At 39.2% G+C, this 21,078-nt stretch overlaps 1 protein-coding gene across 5 annotated transcripts in view; it reads left to right on the top strand.

Annotated features, from left to right (window-relative positions):
- The first annotated feature begins 1,295 nt into the window (after positions 1–1,295).
- USP47 (ubiquitin specific peptidase 47) overlaps positions 1,296–21,078 on the top strand; it is a 59,078-nt gene continuing 39,295 nt past the window's right edge. For 2 of the 5 annotated variants that reach the window (XM_075502126.1, XM_075502125.1), the window contains exons 1-3: positions 1,297–1,467; positions 16,823–16,882; positions 19,944–20,147. In XM_075502126.1, the coding sequence (XP_075358241.1) occupies positions 1,429–1,467; positions 16,823–16,882; positions 19,944–20,147 (303 nt within the window). In that variant the 5' untranslated portion in view covers positions 1,297–1,428. Of the gene's footprint in view, positions 1,468–7,659; positions 7,724–8,556; positions 8,662–16,822; positions 16,883–19,943; positions 20,148–21,078 lie in introns of all 5 variants that reach the window. The other 3 variants (XM_075502128.1, XM_075502127.1, XM_075502129.1) reach the window with 3 other exon arrangements.

The following is a 21,078-nucleotide window of genomic DNA, read 5'->3' as shown; positions in this document are numbered from 1 at the left end:
AATAATGAGAAAAATAGTTTACAACTACCATGTACCATTCTTCATCAGCCAAGCAGAATGTTCTTCACTTAAAAACTATGTTGCAGTCAAGCAGACATTAATGTGTAATTACTTTTCTTCTAATGTGCATTTTAGTCACTCTAGTGATTAGCATTTGGCTTTTAGTGTGCCTTAGGTGACATGAAAACATATATTCAAGCTTGTTGTAGACAAAAATCAACAATTAAGCGAAGCTACAGAAATAATCTTGTATTTCATGAAAATGCACTATTAACCCTAAATTTACAGAGAAGCAAGCACATGCGTAACTTCACAGTATGACTTCAAAGAACTTCTGGGCACCAAGAAGAGCACCTGTGTGTTAGTGGGATCAGGCCACGCTTACTCTTCCACCCCTTCTGCTGGTCTCCTAACCCCACTACCAAGCACCAGCAAATTACATCCAGATGCGAGGAAAAAAAAAAAGGGGGTAAAATAAACTAAAACCATAGCCCACGTCCCCTGTGCTCCTTGGCCCTAGCAAGGGCCCCTTGTAAGCAGCAAAGCTGCATGAGGGAAAGCAGACCTCCGTGGTGTAGATAGGTGAGATAGACGGGAGGCAGGCTAGCTGGTTCCTGTGCCTCCCTTTACCTCAGGTCAGAGGCGCCACACCCGAGCACACTAACGGCCCAGCTGGGGAGCCCTGCTCTCATGAGCGGGGGAAGGCCCTCACGCCCACGGGAAGCCCTTATGACCTCTCTCCCGTCCCTGCAGGCCACGATCTCTGGACACTCTACCTCCTCACTTACCTAGTGCAACTCATTTTTAATCACTCGCTACTTTCTCCCGCGCCCGCTGCAAGCCCAGGGGCCCCGCATCGCCACGGTCGGGGTGAAGGGGCAAATGGCGGCGACAGGGGCCTCCCCCGCGCCCAGCCCGCCCTGAAGCCCATCCCGGCCTCCCCGCGGACGGCGTTTCCCGCCGCTGCTCTCGGGAGCAGGGTAACGCGAGGGGGGGTGGCGACGGCCAAGCACCATTTACGGCCGCCGAACGCGGGGCACGGCAGCGGACAGGAGGATGGGACGGACGCTGCGTCTCCCACACCGCTCCTCGTACGCAGTCGACAACTGCGCACCTCAGCTAGGCGAGCCCGGCGCCGGGCAAGCCTGGCGCTGCGCGGGGGAGCGCGCCGACGGCCGCCGCGCACAGCCAGCAGCACTGCCGGGGCGAAGGCCAGCGCGGCGGGACCAGGACGGCTCTCGCGAGAGCGGCGCCGGCGGCCATTTTCCCCATTGATTGGCGGTGGCGGAGGGGGCGGGGGCTGTGGCGCTGCCCTCGCCGGCTGGGGCGGCGGCGGAGGAGGATGAGCCGCTGGCGTCCCCCCGCCTCCTGCTGCTGACGACGACGCTCAGCTCAGCCTGCTGCGGGCCCAGCGCCGCGCCACCGGCCATGGTGCCCAGCGAGGAGAACCAGCTCGTCCCCAAAGAGGTGCGGCGGAGCGGGGTCAGGGCGGGGGAGCCTCGGGCCGGGCGCCGCAGGGGAAGGCGGTGGTGGTCCCTGCGGCGTGCGGGAAGCCCGGGGTGCCGGGGCCGGCGGAGGAGGGGGGCGGAGGAGGCCCGGCCCAGCCTGGCTTGGCTTCGCTGCCTCGGTGCGAGGCCCGGCGGGAGGGAGGGCCCGTCTTTGTGAGGGGGCCGGGCAGTCCTTGGCCCGCGGGGGGCCGGGGTTTAATGGTGCTGCGCGGGGGAAGGGGAAGCTTTTCCGTGTGGGCTGGCGTGGGGAGGAGGAGGCCGGGGCCGAGCCTGGGCTGCGCAAGGCCCCGGAGGCGGCCGGAGAGTTGCACCTGTCTGTGTCGCGGCATGCGGGGAGGCTGGCCTGCGTGGCGGCGGGGCCGGGCCGGCGGCGCCTGCGCTCGGCCGCGGGCCGGGCCGCTGCCCGTGTCAGAGGTCTTGCGCGGAGCCCTCCGGGAGGGCAGCCCGCCTCCGGGCGGGGGGGAGCGGAGGCTCCGGGTGAGGGCCCTGAGCTGAGGGGGGCAGAGGAGAGAGCAGGCCCCGGCCGCGAGGCGGGTCTCTGGGTGCCCGAGGGCGTCCTCGGTTGGGGGAAGGGGCCGGCGTGCGACATGGCAGCCGGGGGGCCCGCTGCCGAGTTTGTGGGGCGGCTTCGTGCCTCCCCGGCGCCGGTACGAAGCGCTGCAGAAAACAGGCGGTAGTGCCTGCGGTGGGTGCCAGAGAAAATGCGGCCCGGCTCAGCAGTGGATTGAGTTTTCTTTATTGTGGGCCCCTCATCTCTTCGCTGCTGCAGGAGGAAGGGAGAAGGCTTGTTTTTGTCCGTAGGCTAAAGATAAGAGCCTGCGTGAAAGAGGAAGGCTAAGCCTCTGTCCTGCAGCGATAGGCAAATGACACGTGTCAAGTAAGAGCGATACTGTTCAGGGCAAGGAGTCTTCGAGTGATGGCGTGAAATGTTGGAAACAGTTATTTGTAGAGTAGTATTAGCAGAAACTTTTATTTCATGAGCAGGTAGGCTTCCATATTCAGACAACTTTTCTGACAGTTTTACCATTCTGATAAACTACTCAAACCTTTCCTGTTGTTTTTCATCAAATGTCAGTGGCGTGTTACATCTACCTGTTCCATCGTGTATTCTTACAGGAAGCTTTGTGAGGCAAGGACTTAGATTTTGTAGAGTTTAGCAAAAAGAGGTGATGATCCTTAAATGGTATCCTTGAGCATAACTGTGAAACAAATACTAATACTGAATTTTAGAAACAATTTTTTGTGCGTACAATTGTACAGGTAAGTACAGGATGTATGTAGGACAAAGGTCCTTTACCTCTTTATTTGCTTTCTTGAAATCCAAAGGTTGAAAGGACTATGTTAAGTCTTTTTACAGGAAAGAGAAATCTCCAGAAACTTCAAACAAGGGATGGCATGTAGTAGCTAGTGTGGTTAAATATTTGCTTTAAAAAAGAAATCTCAAAAAACATAAGACCAGGGATAGAAGATAGTAGCTAGTATACTTAAATATTTCATTTTAAAAACAAACAAACACTGAGATAAAGTATGCTGGCAGGAGAGACCTTGTGGCATTAGTTGTAGTTAACTGGAACAGACAAGGTGATTAATAAAAGCAGTTAGCTGAGGCTGTTTCTTTGGTTATATGTATTAATAGTATCCCTGTTGGCTTTGAAGTTGTATTCAGAATATATGTATGATTCAGATGTGTATTTTTAACTGACTCATTGGACTAGGACTTTGAATGCACTTTTATCTGTAGGGAGGGGAAGTATGGGTAAAGGAAGATGAATACATGTTATTATATCTATGGATATCTTAAACATACAGTGTGAAATCTATAAACTTTGTACATTGATAACCCTAGTGTGAGTTGCTTTTTCTCAGCAAGTTTTCTCAAGTTCTTTATTGTGTCCCCATGCATTTTGTAAGTAAACGAAACTGAACAGAATATAAGAAAAATCAAATTAAGGAGGAAAACAGATTAACTGTTTGTGTTAGGCTGATCTGGTTATATATATATATGTTGTAATAGAAGTTTATCTTCAGCTTTTCCAATGTTTTTCAGTATATACTTATTTTTATTTCAGTGATAGGAAGTTTAACAAATCTTATGCTACAGCATTCACATTAAGTCCCTCTGAGATTCATTAGCAGTCTCTTTGCAGAGAACACTGATTTATGGGTAAACAGAATTCTCCAGGTTCTCAACAGCCTTCTCCTAAATATTCCTATTATGCCATTATCAGCAGCTGGAGGCAAAGCAGACCGTTTGGAGTTTCAGTTCTGCCCTTTAGGGGTAGATAAAGGATTACAGTTCATGGGTTTTGTCCCTTCCCAATGGGCTGAGTGGTATCGTTTGTGTAGCTCACTGTCTTGTGCTGTTTCAAAGATTAAACTGGTATGTGAACCAATGTCTGCTAAAGATGAGTACACAACTGTATTTTTCCTTTGCATTCCAGTGTAAAAGAGCAAGAAGAAATGTAATGTTGTTTGCTTTAGGCCGATCTGGGGAATGACTAATCATCTAAAGGAGTGGATGGGAAAAAGAGTTTGGTTCGTGTCTACAAGCTTAGGTGATGCCATGGTAGATGTGGTAGTAGGAGGTATCTATAACATTAACAGCCTCTGTTTTAAGAATGGAAAGATAGGTATTAGGTTGTTTATAAGTCTTCGGTTTGTGTTGTGTGTGTGTATATCTGTGTATGCTAACAGGAGCTTAGATTGCTGTTTTTAAAGTATATTGCATGGATTTTTTCATTAGCTTTTGTAAAGAGTAATAGCATGTTTTCATGGATACAAAATACTAGTAGTTTCACTGCTGCACTTAGAATATTTTTTTATTAGTCTCTCATGAAAATTTTTCTTCGGGACATTGCATAGGTTCAGCTGCATCTCTAAAGTACAGGTAATCAGGGCCTTGTTATTTTCTCTTGCTCATAACTTTGGCATGAAGTTCTTTTTCGTTTGGAACAGATGTATTAAAGCAGTTTCTAATAACCCGGTGTTGGGATTTCTTTTTATATTAAGATTTTTGCCCAAGTTCTACAGGCATTTAATAAATTTGTTCTTGCATCCCTACCACTGCCTAATGCTTTCCCAACTGTTTCTGTAACTGTGTGACCAATAATTCCTTATGGTGGGGACAATGAGAATCCCTGTTCACTAGATTTGGGGTTCAGTGTGAGCTGCTTTATGTTCTTTTTCCTTCAAATCCTCAATTCCTTTTCATCTGAAAGATAAGTCATTTAATTTAGTCGTCTTTTATATGCAATAAATTAGAAGGCATTGAGTAACATACAGGACATTGCTGTACCCTGGTAGTAAATGCTAAGCATGTGCTTTAAAAATTGCTTTGCTATTAGGTGTCAATTTTTTCCCTATTAGTCTAGTAAAACAGTAACCCTGGGGGAGGGAGGGGGAATAGTATAAGTAAGATAATAATGGAAATAAGTAGAAAATGGTGCTATTGGAAGGGAAAACACTTCTATGGCTTTCAGTGTTTCTGAGAGGAAAAGTAGACCTGAAACTTGGGCAAATCTACCTCAAATAGAAAATAATAAAATTTTCTAATCAACAAGATGATGAGAAAGTTAGATGCATATGTTTGTTTACTGGTAATGTAAGTGAACTTTACTAAGTCTTTTCTTGAAAATCAAGATGTATCAGAACTTAGTGAATATTGCCCAGAATCGGTCAGAATATAAAAAGTATGTTCTGCTATGAGGTTTTTGAAGTGTCTGTGCCACTAATTAAATAAATGCTGTGCAGATACTTTCTCAACATGTTCCAGCATGAACTATCCAAAGTACACCTGTCAGAATAAATATATATATGCTTTGTACTTGCTGCCATTAACTCAAAAGCAGTGCAAGTTCTCTCTCAGCTAACTAATGTGAGTCTCTTCATCCCTACACTAATTAATCCATTTTAATCTTCTGCGTTGAACAAATAAAATATGTTTCTTGATGGGTATTGCTCTAACTTCTTCATTAGAAGAGCAAGAATCTGATTAAGGTATTTTGCAATTCTGTTTAGTAAAGGGATGCTGTTCCTTTCAGTGCTGGTGGCATCCTAGTTCTTTCATTCCTGTGTATTAAGAGATTCTACAAGTGGTTACAGCTTGTGTAATTTATCAGTTTTTCCTGCTTTCCTTCTGGTGTGCTCCGTTGTAAAACATAAAGGTATGATTGTGACAAATAGAGAAACTGACTATTTCATTGACTGAGCATATATTCTGGAAATCAAATTTAGTAAACAAACAGAAAATCCACACTGAATTCTACCAAGTCACTTGTTCCTTGCAAACAGACACTTTGAGGGATATTCAAGTAGTAATTTAGTTTGGTGAATTCAAGGTATGAGAGTAGAATGCAAGGGCTTTCCCTGCTTAGTTCAGCCACTGGGCTTCTCAGTCACAGTTTAGTTCTCCTTGCTATATATGTCTGGGTATTTAATCTGTAGTATAAGAAAGATGATCAGGATAATTATCTAATAGCACCTTGAGATCATCTGGTGAAAATTTTTTGCCTAAGAGGTACCAACTACCTCTTAAGTAGTACTTGGTACTGGAACCTCAGTCTTTAAATGCTGCTAGCTAAAGTTACTTTTCAGTAGCATAATCTGACAACTAAATAACATATCACTTTTTTTTTTTTTTCTGCAGTAATACATTTTGAACATCACCACAAACAAGAAATGCAGTTTTCTGTAGTGTTTTGTGGGTCACTGGTGATTAAAGTTTCTAAATCAAATGAGTACAGTAGTATAAGTATAATCCTTAAATTTTTTTTTGTGCAGCTACACAGTGTTTTTCAAACTAGTAATGAACTTTTTCCTAAGCTGTGAAGTAGTTATCTGGAGGCAGAGAATACTTTAAAGATCTGTCAGTGTTACGTTCTACACTGTCTTTGTTGAGCTCAGCATTTCAGTATACAACAGAAAAGTTCCTAGTGCTTTGTTTGTTGCCATTTTAAAATAAAGTCCACTAATTCTATTTCCTGTTGTTTTTAAAACCTAAGTACCTGTGGATTTAGATCAATACAGCCTTGTGTCATAGTTTTAAAATATGAATTGTCCTACCACAGAAATACTGATGAAAATCATTATTATCGAACTTCCTTTTGCTGATAGAATGTATTGATATTAATATAAGATTAAAACTTGCAGACACTTACTGAAATAGACCCGTACATTGACTTTGTGTTACCTTTGACTTACATGTTTCAGTCCTGTCAGAATTAAACTTGGGGGGAGGTATTTTAAACCTTTTCCCCAGTACAATTGATACAGCAATGCACTAAAATATGTACAGATGTTCATATATCCAGTCACAGCTCCACTCTTTCTGTTGTATTTGAAAATATATTGGGGTTTATGTAAGAAACTAAGTGTGAAAGTTATGTCTCTAGAGAATTGAGTGATTGAGTTACATATACATATTCAGCCTTTTTATTCAGTTTGAAAAAGTTTTTGATTCCTTTGTGAACACTTAAAGCTGATATTTTACACTTTATCTCTATGAGAGTTAATGTGGTATACCTTCAGGTGAGCTGCCTATTTAGCATTTTGTTATTTTCTTTTTGTCTTGAACAAAATATTCTCCAAACAATGCCACTAGTAACTAAAGAACCGATAATTGAAAATACTAGTAAGTCTTGAAATTTTTTTGTAAACTTCTGATAAAATGATAACCAACTCTATCACAGTTGCAGCCACTGTGAAGTGTGTAGTATTTTCTTTGGTTTTTGCAATGTTTGGCATGTAATCAGCTTGCACTGAACAAATGGTCTTGCACAGCATTGTCAGATGAAATAACTTCTAAAAAGGACATGTTGGCCATGTTCTAAAAAAAAATTAAGGGGTAAAATTGGTAAAAATCACTCAATGCAAGTTAATCTTTGAGGTTGTGACCACAAGGATACTTTAGGTGCTTCTGAAAAATGACAACAGATTATTTTTAGATTGGCAGTTCTGTGAATAGCTTAGAACTGGTTATCATGCTGCAGTTCAGGTATATCTTCTCAATAATCAGATGTGATAAAAGCCTTTTAAGTAACATTCATTATGCATGAATTCCATAGGATTGGTGAATGCTCTAACATTGAAGCTGTGTGAGACATATACTTGATATACTATGAAGGTTTTCACTGTAAATAATGTCTGAAAACAGATGTAAATAGCATTTTTGAAGAAGTCTGGAAGAGTGCTGCAGGAGCTAAAGGAATGGAAGGCAGGTATGTTTACTGATCTGTATAGGTATTGTGTTGAGATCAGTAACAATGACTGAAGGAAAAGAAAAAAGAGCAGATATAACAACTTATACTAGTACCTGTTTTCTGTAAATAAAGTATTTTCATCAGTTAATATATGGAAAAATCTTCTAGGTCCTCATATATACATTGTCATATCTATACCTTCTATGGAGACATTGTGCTTCAGAGTTCCATGTTCTCCCTGGAGCCCTTTGCGGTAGTGGTAGGGGATAGAGTTTATGCCCAGGCTTCATGGGTGCTTATGTTCTTAACTGTTATCCTTCATTCTGTGCAATGTTGCTAGAGAACTACACAAAGAATTCCTGCTGACCCACCTCGCTATTCAGCTTCTCTTTATCCTTCCCCAGCAGCAGGTGGACAGTTTAAAATTAGAGAGTTATTAAAAAGTTAAAAATTACCCTTCTATTCACATCTCTTAATCTCTAAACTGTAAAAAATTTAATTTTTTAGCATACATTTGTGTTGGTGATTTTGTAGTGAAGTAAACCTTCATTTCAAAATTGTCCAAAAAGAGAAAACTCTTCTTTTATTATTATTTTTGCTCAGACTCTAATTTGTTTTTATGCTAACGTTGCATTTGTAACAATCCAGCAGAAAGTCCTTTAGAATATTAGCAGCATAGGAAAATGTTTCAATAAAGTTCATGATAGTTCTGTACTTGAAGGAATGGAGGGCAAGTGTGAAAGCGCATCCACTGCTTCTGTGACTCCATAGGAAACAGATGATGTGATTATAGGTTAATATATAAAAGTGTAATAAGTATCTCATGATGTTCTTGCATCTCCTTTTTTCAGATTTTTTTTCTGAAGGAAAAACAAGGAGCATGGTGATTAAGAAGGTGGAGACAAGATGCAAACAAAAGGAAGCTATATAAAGATGAGGCTGTTTCAGAACTGAATGTAAAGTTTGTACTGTAATGAATGTATAGAGGCTGGCAGATAGTTTGCAAATATATAGAACTTCATTTACATTTAATTCTCACAATTATTTTAGCCTGGTTACAAAAAGCCTTGGAAATTAAACAATTCAGGGGTATAGGATGAAAGAAAATACAATCAGTTGAAATTATAACCTTTAAGAATAAGAGAGTGAAATACTCAAAATGTCCAGTGGTTGAGTTTTAAAATCTAAATAGTTTTGTCTTAATCTGTTACTACTGTGGATGTATTCTTTGTTACCCCTTAATTTCCTTAATTTAATAACAGGAAACTTTGTTAGAGTTCTTGTGTGATCTGTAGGCATGACCAGGAAATATTTGTACTCTTTTGTTATTGAGAGTTGCTACGTTTGGTTTTTAAGGGAAGTAGTTAATCTTGAATCACCTTAATTTACCATATTTAAAAGCCCATTAGGAGATATGTGTAAGAAGACTGGTTCTTCAAGACGTTCTTAAGTAAGACATATTTAAAGTCTTTTAAAATGCAGAACTTAGATGGAAAATAGCGTCTGTAAAACTGAAAAGTAAATGTCTTGATCTCTAGTTCAGCTCTCCCCAGACACATGCCCCTCCACCATATCCTTTTCTGTAGTCTTTTGAATACCCTGGGTACACGTACTTATCTCTGGCCCCATACCAACTTTTTCTGATTGTCATTTCTATTCTTTTATTAATGCTTTTTACAAATGACCCAGTAATCCACTGTAATAGGAACAAACTCTCAAAGGTAAATGCTAGCCTCATAACATACTCTTTATTTCTGAGGCATAGTGTTATTCTTGGACATGTTTAGAATGTTGAAAGTATTAGACTTTGAAGTGTGTATGTATTATAAAAATAATTTGTCCACATGCATTTTACAGGAGTGACACTTAACAGCTGGCATGCAACTCTGTTTCAGTGAGGTGGCAAACACTTGTTGGTTTTGGTTTTGATTTTTTTTTAAATTGAAATTTTGTTGCTGGAGAAGCATTTCTGAGGAGGTGGTCTTTGAAAACAACAAATGAATCCATGGTCTACATGAGGTAGAGAAGAGAGTAAAACACATACCCCTTAGTCCCAAAAGGAACAAGATCCCAGAGGCCCTGCTACAGAATTTGATTTTATACCTCTTCTCCTCCTTTCTGCATTGGGTCATCCACCACAGGAAAGCATTGTTAGGGTTCACTTAGCCAGGGCCACTAATCTCAGTATGGCCACAGCCTTCTTCCATGATCTGCAGCAGTTATCCTGTATCTACAGCAGGCTGGAAAACAGGGTGAGCATGGGGTGAAGGCAAAAGCAATAGGATTGCTGCAGTAATGACATTTTTGCTGTTCTAGGCCATTCAGGGTAGAAGAGGGAGTTATTCCTTTTGTCTTGTGAGCAGCACTGACACTTACAGAGACTCGTACCTAAGGATGGAGGGTGTCATTTTAATCTTTCAGGATACCAAAGAAAGTTGCACTACATCCAGATGGTGTTGATATTTAGTAATTGAAGTATTACTACATACAATACATGCATTTAAAATACTACTACTACTACTCTGCTGATACCGTTGTATTACTCTGTCCTTTTCCAGGAGGGTTAAGGATTCTGTTGAGAAGCTAGAGGGCTGACTTGGGTTAGAGCTAACCGACTGAAAAACCAACCAGAAATGATTAATTTTAAGAAGGATTAGCTATCTGAGCCTGTTCAACATGTAGCTGCATGACCGATTGTACCAGCACAAGAAAGGGGACAGTGTGGGGGTGGTAAGAAGCAGGTGGGAGCAAGGCTGCTTCTTCTGGCAGCAGTTGCAGCTATTCCAGCTTTAACTGCTTGTATAACTGAAGTATTGCTGTGTTCAAAGTTTTTAGGCTGCCGTGTATGTGTGAAGTGTTATTAGTGCACTGTAAATTCATCAGTCTTACATGCTGACTTTCCAAAATAAATGGGTATGTTTGTATTATTGTATATAAGGGTATCATAATTATTTTTTAATTGCAGTGGTCTTAATGAGGTATCTCATTCAGGCATCAATTTCATTCTTTTAAATTATATCAAATACTATGAGAGGAAAGCATAGCTAAATGCCATAGATGGAAGCAGAGGGAAAAGTATAACCAAGGACGTCATGCTGCAAATGTGCTTAAGTGAAACAGTGAAGCAGTTTGTAAACTGAAATAGATGAGGGTTCACAAGGTTGAAATCAGAGTTCAAGCTTTGTAATGGGGGACATAATTGGGATAGCCTGTATGTGTTTTTAAGTTTCTCAAATTTTTACTGTATTGACAATTTTCAAAAATATTTTGTAAATTTTTATTGACTCTCCTTTCCTTGCACTCTTTGAAGTCTCTCTCTAACTGTAATTGTGGGAATGGGAAGTTGTTTGAAATCTTTGTGATCCAGCAGAGGTGAATGGATATTAAAAGTTGATAAGCAATGAGGATAAACACACAAACAAAAAATAAAGCCACGTTTCAGTTATGCCAAATTAAAACAATAATGATATCACTTCCAGGATTATTTTTTAAAATCACCGTGTTGTGTGTTAGCCCTGGTAGGCAGCTAAGCAGCACGCAGCCGTGCGCTCACTTCCCACCCCTAGTGGGACAGAGGAAGAGGAAAGGAAGAGTAAAAGCAAGAAAACTTGGGAGTCAAAATAAAATTGTTTAATAAGAGAAGGAGAAGTGGAAGAATAGAGGGGGGAAAAACCAAAACAAGGGATGCAAAGGCAGTCACTCACCATGTCCTATGGGTAGACCAATGCCCAGCCAATTCTCAAGCAAAGATGGAACCTAACTAAACCTCCCCTTTTCCCTTTTGTTGCTGAGCCTGGCGTTACATGGCATGGAATATCTCTTTGGTTAGTTTGGGTCACCTGCCTGGTCGTGTCTGTTCCCAGCCTCTTGCACACCCCCAATCTATTCACTGGGGCAGCAGAGTAAGAATTGGAGAAGGCCTTGATGCTGTGCAAACACAGTTCGGCGAGAGCTAAAACATTATTGTGTTATCAGCATTTTTTCAGTCACAAATCTAAAACATAGCACCTTAGGGACTTCTGTGAAGAAAATTACCTCTACCCCAGCCTGGCCCAGTACAGACCCTTTTGGTAGTTTTCCTTCCTATTTTCCAGTCTTGTTCCTAGTCAAGAGGATAGACTGAAAGGGCTTCCCTAAATCTTGTGAATCCTTGATATCCTGTCCTGGGGCGGGGGGGAAGGGGAGGGGATGAAGGTTCAATAATTAGGAAAGTGGTCAGAGTCAGGGTATATATTCTTTAATGTGGATAGTATTTTAGGCTCAATGTGAAGTGTATTTTTTCCTCACTAGTAATGGGACAGAAAACCTCTGTTTAGTTTCACTAGTTTCAAAGCACAGTTGTTGGATTTTGCCTGAAGTCTCTCCAGGTATAATGAAGAATTTGAGGATTAAGTATGTTATTCAGGTACTCGCAAACCTGATACCACAAAGTCAGCCAGATTCAAAATTAAATGATTGTGTCTAAAGGTTGCTCAGAATTACTTTGCCTTGGGAAATGCTCCAACACAACATATATCAAGTTAACAGCTCAAAATAATTCTGTTTATTGAGATGTCCTGGGAACAGCATTTAAAAAAAGTGTATTCAGTTTGCCACAAGCATACTATAAAATGCTTCTTTGTAAAGTATGTTTTGGTTCAGGCATTTGTAACAGAATTCAAAGTGCACTGTTCCCTCACTAACTCAAACTAGGCTGCAGTGAGGTACCTGTGTTGAGTAACAGCTCACAATGCTCTGACAGAATTAGTCTAATAAGCTGTCTTTCAAAAATAAGTTGCTTCTTTCCTCTAAAATAAAGCCAAATGCGAGTCCGATTCCTCTTTTCTTCAGTAGATGAATAACTAAAGTAGTGTCCAAAGCCACAGAGACCACCTGCTCAATGCTTTGCTCATTCCAAGGACCTTCATCACCCCTTGTTTACTTCCCAGGGGAGTGACCTGCTCAGCTGGCTGTATCAGGGAAGCTGGCCTGCATAAAAAGAGCTCTGCTGGGCTAAGAAAAAGCATTCAGTGTGACTAGCCCGGTTGGGTGGAGAAGGGAGTTGTGGGCTGTAAGGACTGTGAAGTCCATAGTTCAAAATGCACAGGGTAAAGAGAGTTTTTAGAGTGGAGATGGTAACCTAGCACTCTCTGATTCTTTTCCCCTTAACTTGCTGTATATTTGAAAGGTCTTTGGCCTTCATATTTTGTGCAGAATGCAGTGCTGTCAGCACATATCCAGTGTGGTGTTTAATGGGTTGGACCTCTTGGAATAGGTGAAGGAATTCCTGAAATATGGTTGTGGTTTCTCAGGGAGCTGGTTTGATAGCAATTTGTCATTGCTGAGAAAGAGAGTTGAAACAAACTTCTGTTCAGTTGAACTGTAATTAATGTCTGAATGTTTCTATGCAATGATACTTTAGTAGTAAAAGGTACCAGTGCAGACTACTGTTTTGTGATTGAAGCTACCAAATTTCACTTTATACTTGTAATTGCTGGAAATGCACACCCAACCAGTTACACAAACTTGGAATGTACACCCCAAAGTTTGACCAGCAGTAATGTGATAAGCAGGAGTCACTTGTGTGCATTTCATAGGGTAGTCTTAAGGTGCTGAAGCTACATGAAGTTTGAGAATTGTTGTCTTGGGCTTAATCGTCCAAGTCATTTTGTTAATGTAAGCATGATGTCTGCCATTGCCACTCGCTACTGATCTCTTTGTCTTTTCTCTGTATTGCAGTGATTTGTGAGAATTATTTATAGGGTGTGGACATGTAGGAACTTCTCTACTGGTGATCATTTTAAGTCTCAGTAGGCCATTAACTTTACTTGGCAGTCAAACTTCACACATCTGTTATTTAAACTCTTGACCTGAAACTTGTGATTTTACTTACTGATTCATGCTGTCAATATTTTTGCCTGTTGGAAATATTGGAATTTAGAAATGTTGGGTAGAATCTACATTAAGTTTGAGCTTAGCTTTAGGTTTCACTTTCAATCTCTGAATATAATTTTATAAAAGAACTGAAGCAGCAGTTAAAATCTTGGGAGAATCTTCTGTCATTTGAAAAATAAAATATGTTTGTGTTGGTTTGTCCTCATAAGGTTAGTAAAATGCTGCTATAGAATTTTAATGAACTCAGTGATTCAAAGCTGAAAAATAGCAAGCCACATCTAAATGCAGTGTTAAAACCACTACAGTTTTGCATTTGAATGTTGTTTTGACAGTTCTAGTAACGCTGGAATTTTTTTTGTTCCTCTGTTTTCAACAAATACAGAACCTATATGGTCAAAGCTAATGTCTCAGTCTTGCAGATGGCACTAATAACAATGCTTCCTTTGTTAGTATATACAGAATTACAGCTTGAATTACTTCAGTGCTACAATATGCTTTATACTCTGCAACTTACAGATGCAGATCTTTCATGTAAAAAAAATGAAATATTTTTTAGAAAGGTACATGGGGTAAATGCTTATGTGAATGGCACTCTAGAATGTCCGCCCATGTCAGACCTGTGTGTTGATTGCATGTTTGTGTGACAGTCTTTTGCATGTCTGGTCTAACACATAGTCAAATCTTCTATATACAGGTTTGGGAACGTCATCTCCTTTCTAGAAGTGGAAGAGTGTAAAAGATGAAGTGACTTGGGATGAAAGTGTCAGTGTTTCAATATTTGTAAAAGGTTAACATTTGAAATTGCAATTTCAAATATTTATTGACCAAAATATTAGCTTGAGAAGACTTCTGTGGTAAAATAATCGTAGGATGGTTTCCCAAATTGTAGCCTTTAAGTAGCAGTCTGCATTTGCCTTTTTAGATGCTTATGCAGTTGAGGGTCTGCAACTTATTTTACTAAGCTAATTGTGGCATGCATACTATGTCACAGCATGGCAAAGTAGCAACATCTAGCTTTGAGGACTTCCCACAAGTACAGAATAGATGTGCTTGCTACCTGAGTAGTTGCTCTTATCTCTTCTGAGGAAAAGGCAGTAGGATATTTTTGTATGTACCTGTGAATACCATGTATATGTTAGTTTGAAACCCTTGAACTATGTAGTTAATATGCTCATCTATTTTGTGAGGTGTAATAAATAATTGGTTTGGTGAATTCCAGAGTCATTTTTATCAGGGTAAAATTTATGCAGTTTTTTGTATAGTACGATCTTTGTTCTCCTAATTGTACTTTAAAGTATAAATTCCCATGGTGAAAAGAGCTTTTCTGTAAAATGTAGAATTGAACTAGTGGTTATAATAAAGTGTATTCAGAGTGGTAGAGTGAATGCTTTAATTGAAAAGTAGGGAATGCTGCATTTGAAAGATTGATACATCTGTGTGATTTTGTGATTTGTCTTGTCAGAGCAGCTGAAGGCTCTTAGTTACTTCTCGAATTCCTGAACATCATATAAACAGTGTGATTTTTAAATTTGATTTGTTTGATGTGTTATGTGGAATATTGAAAATCAACTTTTGCCATTCAGAATTTGTTTAGAGTGAAATAACTCTTGAAAATCTTCCAGCAGTCCTTTACTGGGAAATCAAGAGCTCAAGAGCTAAGAACCCAGCATAAGAGTGTTCTTATAAAAGGAGCAACCTGTAGATTTTTCTGTCCAGTTCAGGTGATGCCTGGAGCCTGTCCTCCCCTTCCACCCTCCACTGCATGCACGAAGTAAGATAGCACACTAGAAAATTACACATGCCCCTGTGTATACTGGACTTAACTTGCCTGTCTCTGGAGAGAGTGAGTTCAGGCAGAAATAAGGGCTCTTTGGAGACACCGATTAGGAGGAAAATTGGAAGACATAAGTCTTCGGCAGAGGGTAGTATACCTGATGGCTATCATAAATCAGCAGTTTCAAAATTATGCTTCCGGGACTCTATTAACCTTTAAGTCACTTTAGCAAAATGTATGTAACTTTCAATTGAGAGCAGGTAAAACTAGTAAGCAACAAAACATTTAAATTGTGGTGGTGGTTGTTTTCTGGTTTTTTGGTGGTTTGTTTTTTTGTTTGGTTGTTTTTTTTTTTTTTTAATTTTTAAAACCTCTGTCAAATCTGAAATTACAAACTGGTGTATAAAGAAAACAATTGCTAGATACAATTACTAATCTTGAATTATTAAAACTTCAAAACTGGAACTCCAGTTCTCTGTATTCAAAGAAAGAAATCTCGCCTTATGTGTCATCCTGCTGAGAAGTTAAATGTAATCGTATAATTTGGGCTATTTTTGTAGGTCATTTGCTGGGGCAAATAGGGCACGTCAGTAAAGATTATGTCAGTATTTTATGTTTTGATAATCTTTTCTGAGGGCGCAGTTGAAGAAGTTTGGAAAAGAGCAGTGATGCTATTAGCATCTTCGTTCTCACTTCCTGTTTTTCCTTTCTGGAAAAATACAAAGTGCAATGCTTCAGATTCAGAAACTAGTTAATTTGATGTTTGTCCATAATCAGAAAACAGTATGTACAGGTAATGTTTATTGTTGCATTTTTGATGGTACAACAGAAATACTAAGGCAGGCTTTCCTAAGAGTATTAGGAATAAGAAAAGTCAATAACTTCATCTCTTGATTACCTTCGGCCGCATACTTCAAAATTGGTTCATATTAATAAAAACTTTCCTACAGGAAATAATTCGGGCATGAAGGAGCAGTTTCATATGAAACTGGACAGCTTCATAATTTATAAATGCAATAATAAACTGAATTACAGGGTATTATGCTAATCTTGCGCTTGAGCCATTTGAGGTAAAACGTTTACCTATATCTGGAGGGCTTTTTTAATATAATGAAGGAATTTGTTAGTATGAATTTATATCTTGAATTGTTGTTTACATTTTCTTATCCACTCTCTGCTTTTTTTACTTTATGAAATGTAGTCTGTCGTGTATTACAACTTAACTGACATTTTATGTAAAACTGCTCCTATGATAATTTAAATGTTAAAATAGTGTGCACTGAACTTCATGTTAATAAAACTTGTTACAATATTTGGAGGCTATTCCTTTTAAAGTTATTCTGTGAATGGTGGTTTGGAACTCGGTAATAACATTTTGCTTATACTATAAAACTGACTTTATGCAAAAAAAAGTCAATTTACTATTTTAAAGGATTATGACTTATTAATTTTGTTTTTATATGCTATAGGATATGTTTTGGAGTTGCAGACAAAGTATCTTTGCTGAAATGAAGAAGAAATTTTCACAGGTAGACAGATGAAATCAACTTTATAAAATGATAACCAAGATACATAGTAACAGCATGATGCTGTAGCTTTTGTTTATTTCTTAACATGAGCATGAGCTATTGCAATTTTGTGCATGTTCTTGAATACAAAGATTATATACCTATAAAATGCAGTCTTAACAGTAGAAGCTTCAAATTGAGTGTGTTTATATGCTTTTACACTGGTGTGTGGGTTTTTGGCCCTCTAGCTTTTCATAAAAAAAATGGAATTGTGTAGCTGTCATATCAGATCATGTAATGATTAAAATTAAGTTTTGTGTTTACTTTGTGGACTCAGTTTGATAACAGCCTGTCAAAATAGTTTAGAGGCCTATCACTGGCCAGTACTGCCTTTTACACTATTTTTATAGTAAAGTAGCCACAAAAAAGATGTTTGCATTGTTGTCTGATAGTTCAGATGGTGTATGTGAATGCTTTCCATGAATAGAGTTGGACTGAGGTTATTTTTGCTTTACCTATTTACTATGAACAACTTGAAGCAGGGGCAGTGCGAATGATGGCTTAATACCCTTTGCTATACTAACCCTGAGTTAAACCAGTTCAGTCAGAATTACATCTGTGAACAAGGAAGAGAGGATTTGTCTGACATGAAACATCCAGCAACCCAACCAGCAAATCTTCTGTAATCTTCTATAATTTGTTCTCTTAATGTTATTTCCATCTGTCAGATACTGTGTGTCCAATTATTTTCAGTAGCAACTCCAATAGTTGGAGTCCAATAGTTGTGAAGTCACAACTGATTTACTTTCAAAGGTAGCAGAGAAAGTGTGAGTAGGAGGAGTTGAATTTATAGGTATTTTCTGCAGAGAGGAGGGGAGTTAAGGTGTTGGTTATGTAAAGGCAATAGGACAACAAGGAATTGAGTCTCCAGTGGAGAACTTCTGTACCTGACGTGCTCATATGCAGTAGCAGGTCAAGTTGTAGGATCAGTGGGAATCCTTAAATCTGAGTTAACTTGCGTTTTCCTAGATGAAGCTGTATGAAGAGTAGCAAATGCCTCTTAACCTCTCTGCGCTGTTCTGTAGAGAAGGGTGGGCTTCCACCCAGAGCAAGCTGCTACCATTGCTGGGGAATCTGGGTCATAAGTGTAGGTTGATCTTATGAGTTTGTTGGGTTTTAGCTGCTGCTCATCATCTCCAGAAAAATCAAGAAAGTAGACGACTGAACTGAGCCACAAGCTTCATCTTCTCTTTTGTAACCACACAATGAAAGAGACAAATTGTGTGCTGCTCATTTAGCCAAAAAAAATTGAAGAATGAAGCTGTGCTGGGAAATCTAAAGGAAAGAACCCAGGAGAAGTAATCACTGGTGAAATTTAATTTTAGTCTACTCTAGTACAGCCCTGTGTGCCTCTGTGGGTGCTGTGGATGAAAGTGAGGATACAATATGTCAAAATTACTTTGACTTCTAAATTGTGTTTGCTTCTTAATGTGTGGTTAATGTTTCAGGAATAGTTTTGTCTGTCTTCTTGGAAAGTAGTTCATAAACCTAAAATTCTCCTGTAAAGATCAACTGTATGAAGGTGAAGTGTTGCAGAATTGCTGGAAATGGTGCCTTGCATATCTTTTTGAGCATGCAGTAAATGAAGATTTCCACACAGGACATTACATTTGATAAACTTAGAGAAATTGGACTTCAAAGTCTTAAGAAAAACCACAGTCTAAAGCAAATGTAACGTAATACAGATTGGGGGGAGGTGGTTTTAGTTGCCTTTCTGACAACTTTTTTCTGATGATGATAGGAATAGATGCTGCAGTCAGCTAACATTTTATTTTATAGTTGCCTGAAGACTATCAGCTGATCTTGAAACTTTGTGAAATGAAGGGATGCAGCATCAGCTAAAATGTTTCTGTTCCTTTTTAAAAGGTTTGGTGATGTAAGATGTCTCATAAGGGACTATACCACTTTGGTAGTGATCTGCGTTGTGAGGCTGGCTGTGTAGAAATACAAGGGATGCTGAAGTTGCTTAGATGTTCTTTCTTCTGGAATTCTCTAGAAGATGCTTATGACGTGGCTGACAGTTTTAGCATGAACACAGTTCTTGCTATTTATTAATGCTTTTATCCACTGAAAATCATGATAGCGCAGCATGTATCTTTGCCTTTTTAGGTGATGTGCCCTTTAGCCATGGACTAAGATTTGGGCACTCTGACATGCGTTACTAATGCTTTCTGTGTGTTACAAGATGAAAAGCCTGAGTCCTTGGGGACTAATTATTCCATTTACTGACCTGATGCTTTCTTGTGTGACCTGTATTTAAATATTAGTTTTTCCTGATTGTTCTACAACTTTGGATAATTGAGAGAATTAATTGATTGTGCTTAGATCTTTGACTTCCTGGGTTTTCAGTGTTGGAAAGTGTTGGGAAATGCCATTTTCTTGGCTTTTCTGATTTCAGATATATTGAAGTTGCTGTTTAAAATCTCTTTACTTTGTCTAATAGCCATTTGGCAATGTTAATTTTCTTACTCTGTTCAGGCAGAATTTCTCCCATGACTCATGCAGCAGTGGATTTAGTAGAAGAAAGTTGGTGGCTTGATTATGAAACTTTTTGTTCAATGGTTAGCTTCCAAGATTATTTGGAAACTTGCAGATCTTCTGGGTTGCATTCCTAAAAATCACAAAAGGTATACTTCTAACTCAGCAGGATTTATGATCATGTCAAAGCAAAATATGAGCTTGAAGTGGTGATTTGCAAGACTGTTCCTGATTTGAAGCAGTCTTCTATCTGCTTACTGGCTGAAATTCTGTGCAGAACTTGAGCAGTTTATCTCTCTACAGTGATCCATCCATCCAAATTCCTTCTTGTTCTATAAAATTGAGCTTGTTTTTACATAGGTTTTCCAAAACTGGAAGGTTATTGATTTTCTTATGCCTGCTTTCAAAAATAAAGTCCAATTTTAGGATCTCTAGGTTGTAAGAGTATACTGTATTTTACTGGTGAATTCTTGTTTTGATTTTTCAGTTAATCTCCAAAATGTTTTCAGCTTTACTTATGAATTGTTGCCTGCTGTCATTTCAGGTGGAAAGTGCTGCTGAGGAACCCAGGGTGCTGTGTATAATACAAGATACCACAAATTCCAAGACAGTGAATGAGCGTGTTACCTTGAACCTGCCAGCTTCCACACCACTTAAAAGGCTGTTTGAAGATGTGGCTTCAAAAGTGGGCTACGTGAATGGAACTTTTGATTTGGTGTGGGGAAATGATGATAATGTAACCGATACGGTATGGCAAAATGCTTTTTATTTCCTCTTGATAGCAAACATTTAAATCTTCACATTATAGAAAAGTGCTATCTGTATTGTGTAGTGCTCATTTAATTCCTGGAAAAAGGTGTTCTCATTTAATTCCTGTAAAAATTTGTAGTAGGTGCACCAGAGCAGACTGACACCATTATTTTGATTTGGCTGAATTTTATTTTGTATTATATCTACGTTTTAGTCTCAAAATGTGCTCTTAATTGATATATGTATTTAATCATTAAACGAAAGGAACTAATATGATCATTCAGATGTAATGCTAGTTTTCATTATCAGTATGTATTTTTAATAATACCCATGATAATTAATGTCCTCTGTTTCCTGTGGTCTTGTTTGAGAAATGTTTTCTTCTGAACAGAAGCATGCTGTGTGGTGACTTTGCATGTTTCTTACACCTCTCTGAATTTATAATACAAAAAATTTACGATTAATATCACTTCTGTGCTTTATTGTAAATTGGTGTTGGTTTTAGTTAATATGATTTCTATAGATGCACCTGGAAAACTTGGGAAGATTCCTTAAGAAATAGCTGTTAGTTTATTTCAGGTCATGTTTATGCTTGCTGAACTTCCCCCCCCCCCTTAAAAAAAAAAAAGTATGCAAGCTATATAGGACACTAGATAGTTTGATATTCTGCAAGAAACTTGTAGACCAGTGTCTTGACTTCTGACTAGATTAACCAACTTCTAAGTATTAAACTGTACTGTAATACTTAATTTACGCTGTTTCTTAAACTGTTCCCAAGTTCTTTCAGTTTTAATGACGAGTATGTTTTGTTTATATTGGATAATTATTTATTTTCATTTCATCTTAGTGTGTCAGAAGCTACTTCAAGCAATGTACTTGGACAGAATCTGTTAACTGTGTCTAGATCTATTTAAAAAAAAAAAAAAGTA

The sequence above is a fragment of the Mycteria americana genome, chromosome 5 (assembly GCF_035582795.1).
Source record: "Mycteria americana isolate JAX WOST 10 ecotype Jacksonville Zoo and Gardens chromosome 5, USCA_MyAme_1.0, whole genome shotgun sequence".
Lineage (NCBI taxonomy): Eukaryota > Metazoa > Chordata > Aves > Ciconiiformes > Ciconiidae > Mycteria > Mycteria americana.
The sequence above is the reverse complement of the archived record's forward strand: the minus strand, read 5'-3'. Positions and strand labels throughout refer to the sequence as shown.